This window comes from Charadrius vociferus, unplaced genomic scaffold (assembly GCF_000708025.1).
Source record: "Charadrius vociferus isolate BGI_N301 unplaced genomic scaffold, ASM70802v2 scaffold155, whole genome shotgun sequence".
NCBI classification, from domain to species: domain Eukaryota; kingdom Metazoa; phylum Chordata; class Aves; order Charadriiformes; family Charadriidae; genus Charadrius; species Charadrius vociferus.
Genome location: NW_009648431.1, coordinates 1,051,586 through 1,060,766, shown reverse-complemented (window position 1 = coordinate 1,060,766; position 9,181 = coordinate 1,051,586). Strand labels below are relative to the sequence as shown.

The 9,181-nt window shown below is 37.8% G+C and overlaps 1 protein-coding gene across 3 annotated transcripts; it reads left to right on the top strand.

Annotated features, from left to right (window-relative positions):
- The first annotated feature begins 308 nt into the window (after positions 1-308).
- On the top strand, positions 309-8,302 carry PTP4A1 (protein tyrosine phosphatase type IVA, member 1). 3 transcript variants are annotated; one of them, XM_009885379.1, is made up of 5 exons: positions 309-860; positions 2,438-2,530; positions 2,860-2,990; positions 4,605-4,679; positions 6,690-8,302. In XM_009885379.1, the coding sequence occupies exons 1-5, from the start codon at positions 756-758 to the stop codon at positions 6,805-6,807; spliced, it is 522 nt and encodes a 173-aa protein (XP_009883681.1). In that variant the 5' UTR covers positions 309-755; the 3' UTR covers positions 6,808-8,302. The 3 variants fall into 3 exon arrangements, with proteins under 3 accessions (XP_009883681.1, XP_009883682.1, XP_009883683.1); XM_009885380.1 differs by lacking the exon at positions 4,605-4,679; XM_009885381.1 differs by lacking the exon at positions 2,438-2,530 and having other exon boundaries at positions 765-860.
- Positions 8,303-9,181: the final 879 nt, after the last annotated feature.

Sequence of the window (9,181 nt, the reverse complement as noted above, 5' to 3'; positions counted from 1 at the left end):
TTAAAACTTGGTCTGTTGTTGCTATGTTTAGCGCATTGGAATTGGTATTTTAATATATCTCAGGTTTTGGTGTTTAAACAACACCTATATGGAAACTTTGTATTAAGTAAATGTATTTATTTTCAAGTAATCCTTGCTGAGAAAGGTAACGGGATTCTTACGCAAACTGAATTCTTGGAATAAAAAATAAACCTTGTGAAACTGCTTGGTTCTTTTGGTTTTATTTTTTCCATTTTATAATGTTTGGTGTCTTCAAAATAACTTTGCTTCACCTGTGCTCATTATGCTTTTTTCCCCTCTCTTTACAGCAGTTCTGTGGTGTTCTTGGTCACACATTTATGGAGTTTCTGAAGGGCAGTGGAGACTACTGCCAGGCACAGCACGACCTCTATGCAGACAAGTGAACTGTAGAAATTCATTACTACTCCACCAAGAAGCCCCCTTAAGAGTGGTTGACCAGGATAAGAAGTATTGAATTGAAATCGGCAGAGCATTTAACAACAGAATTCAGACCTGGATGGGGTAAACCTCAGTGCACTGCCTTTCTTTTGCCTCAGTATTACTGGATTGAAGAATTGCTGCTTCTTGTTAGGAGGTTCATTTCATTTCCCATTGCTCCCAACTTCATACTTCCAAGCACTGAGAATTTCACGTGGAGTATAGTGAAGTAGACTTCAGTTTCTCTACATCACTTCTGTATTAGAATTTTTTTTTGAATCCTTTCATAATCTTGTTGCATGTTTAAGTAAATCAATATGGCCCGAATGAACCGCCCAGCTCCTGTGGAAATCACCTACAAGAACATGAGATTCCTAATCACACACAATCCAACCAATGCAACCTTAAACAAATTTATAGAGGTAAGGCCAGGACAGAATTCTTACTGATGTATTTTTTTTTTTTTAATGCCTGAACAGCATGCTATATTGACAGTTTCCTTCTTTACTAGTTGATAACAGCTGTGGAAGCCATATGAAGAGGTACTGAGACTGTTTTTCAAACATTGATGCTGTGCTTCAAAGACCTGCAGACAAATCTATTCAGATATACTTTGGCCTTCGTGAAAACGTACTTCTGAAAGTGAAGCAAAGAAATAATTATACTGTTCAGTACATTAAGTACATTGTTTAGGTCTGAAAACAGGAATTATCTGGCAGAGTTATGTGTAGAACAATACAAAGATTTGCTAGTGGTAGGAACTTGCATTTAGATCCATCTAAAGTGGTGTAACATTTCTTGCACCTATTGCATAGTGATTAAAAAGAGAATAATTCACTATACATTGTGAATCAGAACCTTAGGAACAAATAACAGGATTGCAATATGCTTTCAGTGCCTATCTCCCTTCAGCATTAGCAGATCATGGCTCTAAATGTAGCTTAAGAGACTCCTCTGAGTGTCATTGTATCTACTTGAGTGAAATTTGTGGTGGTAGGCTTGCTCTGTGTTTAGAATTGCTGATGCTACTTTAAGTGTTTTGGTACATGCTGAGATTGTTTACTGACTAAAGCCAGGTGGTTTGGCATATATTGCTAGTATTTGAATTTATCATCTAAACCTTGTATCTAGCATGTTGGAGCTATGAAGTGTGGAGTTAAAAGTGTAGGCATGTATGCTAACAATAGGTTCCTTCAGAGTTACCTCCTGATAAGGTTTGAGTTTGTAATGCAGTCCCTCAGAAGACTTTAGGTGTGTTATACCTCTATTTTGCATTCAGTGTGGGATAATTTACAAGAAACATAATGAGATTAACATTTGCTTGCCTTTGTACTCTTACAACTAGATAAAGTATGCTTAAGCTTTGCTTCAGTCTTTACCGTGACAGTTGCAGTGTGAATGATGGGTTGTTGCAGGGAGAATGAAGTGTAATTGCCTTTTTTCTTTTTTTTTTTTTATGGAAGGTGGTAGCAAAATGGAAAGTTAAATTTTGCTATTCTCTAGTTATGATAACTCATGAACTGGAGTAATTTATTGCCCTGTGCTCACAATCCTGAACAGTAAGCGGTCTTACAGACCTGTTATTTTTAAGTTGAGGGAGAGAAGGGGAGATCTAAACCTCAGTTAGAATGCTTTTAGTGAAGTATCTAGCTTTGTAAACCAGGAAACTTCCCGTTCCTTTAAAAGGAATGATCTTTAGGAGAAGGTCTACTTATTTTATCACCATTTATCTGGATCTGATTTTAAAAGTAAAAGAGCATAATCCAACATAACAAAATTTAATCTTCAAATAAGTTTGCAGAAGAGCTTAAAAGTACCTGGTGTTAGCACACAGGTTTTCAGTTATTTCAGCTTTCTGTATTCCTCATGGGTTGGCAAGCATTTGTATTAGTTTACTTACTGAAAATTTTGGGGTGAGGTAATAAGCTAACCTATTGAGAAAATGAAATGACAAGTGAAGTCAGTTTACTCTTAAAGCAGGTTTTTTTTCACTCCCTAGGAACTTAAGAAATATGGCGTTACCACAGTGGTAAGAGTGTGTGAAGCTACTTATGACACTGCTCCGGTGGAAAAAGAAGGCATTCAGGTTTTGGTAAGTAGTGTAGTAGCAGAGTTTAACTCCCCCCCCCCCCCCCAAAAAAAATCTTTTGACACCACCTTATTAATTCTACAAGTGTATTCCAGCAGCTGATGGATGCAAAAGCTGTAGAGACATCCTCTCTTGTCAGGAAAAAAAATCCAATTTTGAGCAAAATCATTTGCTCAATGAAAATGGATTGAAAGGAACATATTCTTAATATTGCTATAGCTACACTGTTACATTATTCCCTTAGCTGTCAGCTCTTTGATATGCACAGAGCATACGAGCATGGAGAGTTCTATCTTTATGTATTTATTTCTGTATGTCATGCTGTATTCTAGGATTGGCCCTTTGATGACGGTGCTCCACCATCCAACCAGATTGTTGATGATTGGCTAAACCTCCTTAAAGTTAAATTTCGTGAAGAACCTGGTTGTTGTATTGCTGTACACTGTGTTGCTGGTCTTGGAAGGTGGGTAAAGTTTTAAAGTTCTGATGAATTGCCATCCCTGGTCAGACTTGTTAAGATCTAGTACAAAAGTTTATCTCAGGCAAATATAAAATAGTCACATATCCAGTATTGGAATGACCTCACTTTTAAAAGTAGTTCACTTGACCTCACTTTTAAAAGTAGTTCACATGTATGTATATATTAGACTTAAAGGCCTTTTAGTCAACAGATGATGCTATTATTATCACAGTGCTCTCACAAATGAAATAAACAAATATATTCTTGTACCGAGTGTCCCATTGATATTTTTTGTCTTGCTACATTGTCTTTTTTTCTAATGGATTTGGTTTTTAGTGAGTCACCTGTAAGTTTCCTCTTCATTCCCATTTCAGCAGTATTGCCAGTCTCCTTGTACCAAGGGTATTTTAACCATTAGCCACAAACAAGCGGTGTGTTCTGGCACATCAAGACCAAATTTCATGCACCACCTATTTGGGGGATGAAAAGTGTTCTCCAAAGCCCCAGAACTCTGACTTCTAACACTGAACCTCAAAATTTTTACGAATAATCTTTCAGCCCTGTTCCTTCTGTCTGCTGCCACTATCTTAAATACAATTCCAATAGTTCTGAGAACATAATGGTTTTGCTGCTATTGTTCTAGACTACCTGGGAACTAGATCCATTCAAAAAGCAGTTGCCATCTTCTAGCCATGGGTTTCAGCATGTTCAGTATAAAGTGGAGGTTTCTGGTCTTGCTGTCCCTAAGCCTGGCTTATCCACTGTTTACATCATGGCTTCACACGTAACAAAGTTGACTGTAGTAGTGAATGCTACCAAAATGAGTCCTCTTCAGCTGCTTACAATGATATCTGTTGTGTTTTCCTCAAAATTGAGCAGTTAACTAGTTGAGAAGAAGATCCTAGCTTTTTATCGTGTAAGGTTTCTTAAATCCCTGAATGTATAAAACTACTTCAGCTAGCACAAATCTGTTGCTAGTATGTGGCATGGGGTTTTGTCTAGATTTTTTTTTTTTAAACTATAAATTGCTAATGTATTTAAGTTTGATTTGTGTCAAGCTTTCCTAGCTGAAAACTATTCTGTCAGATGAAGATTGTTGTGGCAAGCATGGAAATCCTAGGGGGGTGTGCAGCAGCCTGTGGATTGCATCCATTCTTAAAACTTGTGACACTAGTTCTAGGACTTGTCAGTTCTTATTGAACTTGACCCCTCTTCTGATTTCTGCTTTGGGGTCCCAACTGCCTCTAAGGATGGTTGTTCGTGGGAATAGGAGCCCATATGCAACTCTTCCCCTGAATTGGCTTTGGAGCAAATGGGTAAAGATGACTTGCATTTTCTTCCTGCTGTCCTCTCCTATACCTAAAGTCAGATGAACAAAGCTCGGGTTGACCAGAGTTAATTTAAGTCCCTTTCTTAATGAGGATGGGTAGCTGAAACAGATGGTATAATGGCTCAGTTAATGTAGAAATGCCTTCTGCCTGTCTCTTTTGCTTCCCCAGGGAAGAAACATCAGAAACACAGAAGGACAGGAAAGAACTGGGGAAAGTAAACTTTTTTTTTTTTGCAGTATGCTTTGGCAAATGCTGAACTGATTTTTTTTTTTTTTTTTTTTACCAGAGCTCCAGTTTTAGTTGCTCTTGCACTGATAGAATGTGGAATGAAGTATGAAGATGCAGTGCAGTTCATACGACAGTAAGTACAAAGCTAACATCTAGCTGTTTCCAAGATTTAATATGTTAATGTTTCCCTGGGCACTAAAGGAAATTGAGTGCTGTTCTTGTCTTCTAGTTTTTTGGGGGTTTTTGTAAGATATTTAGTACATCTGAACTTTTTAACACAGGTAATGCATACAGTGAGTGTTGTAGCACTTGACCTGTGTGATGGGTATTTTTTGTTCCTGTAGGAACCAGAATGAGTAAGTAATTATTTGAGCAAGTTGGGGGGTGGGGGGACAAAAAAAAAAAAAAAAACCAAAAACCCACCACAAAACCATACCCCCTAACTTTCAGTTAGATCTGCAGGGTTGTCTTTATTATTTGTACATGTCTATTGAAGAAACGACCTGGACGAGGGGATTGAGCGCACCCTCAGTAAGATTGCAGGCAACACCAAGTTAGGTGGGAGTGTTGATCTGCTGGAGGGTAGGATGGCTCTACAGAGGGATCTGGACAGGCTGGATTGATGGGCTGAGGCCAATGGTACAAGTTTCACAAGGCCGAGTGCTGGGTCCTGCACTTGGGTCAGAACAACCCTGTGCAGTGCTACAGGCTTGGGGCAGAGTGGCTGGAAAGCTGCCCATCAGAAGAGGACCTGGGGGGTGTTGGTCAACAGCTGGATGAATATGAGTCATCAGCATGCCCAGGTGGCCAAGAAGGCCAACAGCATCCTGGCCTGTATCAGGAACAGTGTGGTGAGCAGGACTAGGGAAGTGATCATCCCCCTGTACTTGGCACTGGTGAGGCCCCACCTCGAGTACTGTGTTGTATTTTGGACCCCTCATTACAAGAAAGACGTTGAGATTCTGGAGCGTGTCCAGGGAAGGGTAATGAAATTGGTGAGGGGTCTGGAGAACAAGTCTCATGAGGAGGGGCTGAGGGAACTGGGGTTGTTTAGTCTGGCGAAAAGTAGGCTGAGGTGAGACCTTGTCTCTTTCTACAACTACCTGAAAGGAGCTTGTAGCAAGGTGGGTGTCAGTCTCTTCTCTCAAGTAACAAGTGATAGGACAAGAGGAAATGACCTCAAGTTGTGTCAGGGGAGGTTTATATTGGGTATTAGGAAAAAGTTCTTCACTGAAAGCGTTGTTAAGCATCTGAATAGGCTGCCCAGGGAAGTGGGGGAGCCGCCATCCCTGGAAGTATTTAAAAGATGGATAGTTGTGGTGCTGAGGTACATGGTTTAGTGGTGGTTTTGGCAGTGTTAGGTTGATGGTTGGACTTGGTGATCTTAAAGGTCCCGTCCAACCTAGGTGGTTCTATGAAAAATACTTCCTTGGATTTTTTTTATAAATGTATGTAAGTTGGATGAGAACAGTTTTAGTCTCGGTGCCTTAATTTTGCAGATTTCAGCTGTATTTAAAAGAAGCTGCAGCTCATATAAGAATACCAAAATACTTCTTGTATAATTGCCAGACCTTTAAAGAATTAAATTCAGTTTGTACATCTTAACAGGCTGGTGTATATAAAGTGAGAAATAAAAAGCCTGGTACGTGTTCCAAACACTAAAGAAAAATGTACCCTTCTTTCACACACTTCTGGTTTGAGGAAAGCTCCATTTCTGTTCAGTGTCTTATTATGGGGAGTTATAATGTTTATGTACTTGCTTAATATTGTAACATCCTTCATAATTATTTTAAGAGACAATAACTTCAGCTTTCTTAAGACTACCATCTCGCATCAGCTCTATAGCTTCCTTTTAAGTTTCTTCTAAAGGTCTTAATGTAAGATCTTTGGCTGGTGTATATCAGAGGCTAAAACACTGTCTAAAATGCTATGTACTTCTTTGAGCATGTGGTCCAATGAGGTATTTGTGAAAGGCAACTACCACCCTCTTTCCTGGCACTTAACTTTGAATTATCCTTATTCTGGTTACACTTTTGACTGAATAGTGGTTTTTTTAAAGTGACCTAAAAATATTTTTCTCTGGTGATATTTCACTGGGCAGTAGATTAATGTTCTGTTTAAATATTTTTTTTCCTCCATCTAGGAAACGGCGTGGAGCTTTTAACAGCAAACAACTTCTGTACTTGGAGAAATACCGCCCTAAGATGCGTCTGCGCTTTAAAGACTCCAATGGTCACCGAAATAATTGTTGTATTCAGTAAAGCTCAACAGCCTATAGTACTTCTTTGGGAATCAAGGATGGAAACTAGAATTAAGCAGACTGTATGCCAAACACATCAGTCTGATAATGTTTTAGTAGTAAAGGAAGCTTCCTTAGGAGTATTTAATAGGCTAAAAGCTTAGTAGAAATGCAACTTCTATGTTTAGATAAATATCCATCTGTTTGGAGACCCAGTAAATGTTTTTGCTGTACCCTGTTTCTGAGGTGTCTCCTCGTTCGTTAATTACCAGTTCAAATACCCTTTAATCATGCCATTGAGTCTTACCCACCTAGTTTCAACTACTAAAAATTGGGGTACTAAAATAAATCAATCTGTAGAGAGATTAGGTGCCAAAATACCCAGCATATCAGCTATGTGTTTGTTTTTCCTTATAAATGAGTATAGTTCTGATGATGTGAGAACTACCAGCTTATCTGGACCTTACTATCTTTTTTTCTACAGTCATTTCAATATTGAAGAATATGGCCTCTAAGGTAGTCTTGCCTGCTCACTGTATGTTTTGTCTCCCACAATCGCACTAGAATTATCAGGATTTGCACAGTCTGTCTTTTTAATACTATGAATTACAGCAACTTTTTACCCCAGTGTCTGTACTTTTCTGTTACCTGAACCCCTCCATTTTACGAATCATTACTCTCTGGTTACTCATGTAGAAAATATTTTAAATTGTACAGAAGCACACAAGTCTTTAATGTCTCCAGACAAAAAGCCTTACAGTAAAATTAATGTTGGCACTTCATGTGCAACTTAACAGAGGGCCTGAAAAGGTTGGGAGGGGCTATTTAATATTTCTAGTAAAATGTTGCCTTTGTCTTGTGCAGGAAGTATAGAATATGCCCTTTACTTTAGTAAATATTTTTTTAAAACGTAGAAATGCTTTGTTATTGTAGCTAAAAATTCTTAATCAGAAAATTTCTGAAAAATCTTGTAGTTTCTTTTACTGTACCTATTGAAAGTTGTTTACCAACTATTGCTTTGTTGAAAGTGTGATTTTTTTTTTTTTTCTTTTGTTTTTCCTCCTTGAGTTTCTGCTATGACTTGGGCAGACCTCTGTAATATTTTGTATGCCTTTCAAGCTGCGTAAGTTAATATTTGGATACTTGATAATTTGTTTTATTATGTAATTGATAAAATGGTGATGTGTATTAATGTTAGTTCAACCATATATTTATACTGTCTTGGGAATGTGTGGTTATAGTTCTGTGGGAGAAATAATTTTGCCAGTGTTCACCAGCTTGTAAAATCTAGTGCGAGAGCTTAAACATCTAAATAAATACTGAAATGCACTTACAAAGTTTGCTGAAATGCTCATGACTTTCACTTATTTTTGTGTACTTTGTCAGCAATCTTGAGGTGCCTAAATTCAGAATCTATCCAGGCATCTGTTTTCTTTTTTAAATCTGGGCCTGAATGTCCCCTCTGCTGTAATGTTTGCTGTTTGTTTTACTCATAAATAAATGTGGACAAAAATTAATAGTAGAAAGTACAGTATTTCTTTATGTAGCTTAACTTGTGACTTCCCTTCCCCAGTACTGCTTGCTTAGTGTTCTTGAAACTGTCTTTGTAGTAAATGCAGAAGAGTATACACATCTGTGAAGCCTGGAGAACACTTGCAGCAGTAGCATTAGAATTTAATTACAAAATAGTATAATACCATGCTTCATTGGCAAGACTGAAGCATTCTCCAAACAGAAGATATCCCCAAAATTATGTGACCTAAGACCTTTGTTCGAGTTTCCAGCCGTGACCAAACTTCCTGATGAGAACTGGAAGATGCTCTTAGCAGCCAGCTGAGGTGCAGTTCTTACCAGCGATCATAACCCTAGGCCCATGTCTGCTTAAAATTAAGCTATGGTTAAAACCTATCTTGCCTTTCTAAGTGGTGAGGTGGGATGCTAGGTACTACCGAGGCTTCAATGAGACTTCTGAAATATTTTGGAAAGGTATAGTCTCATTATAAAGAGCACTTAGCAATTCTGTATGATTTAAAAATGCCCAAAACTGAATATAATTTAGCTTAGTCTGTGGAGTAAAATGAAGTCTTAACTAGTTCAGTTTTCCTTTGGAAGTTAAATTTGATTTAAAGGGTATTTTAATTAAAGGAATTAAAACATTGGATTAAAGGATTAAAATAATACCCAAAGTCATCAATGTTTCTATTGTCAAGATGGACTAGACTTTAGGAACAGTTACAAAGACAAAACCTACAAAAATTCTTTTAACTTGGTAGTATAGCATGTTGACATAAATACTGGTTTAACACAGATTACTATCCAAATCTAGTTTAAAATACTAATTTGGTCAATTGTGGAACTAGGAGGAATCTGTAAAATTCCCTGTGAATTTTTTACTT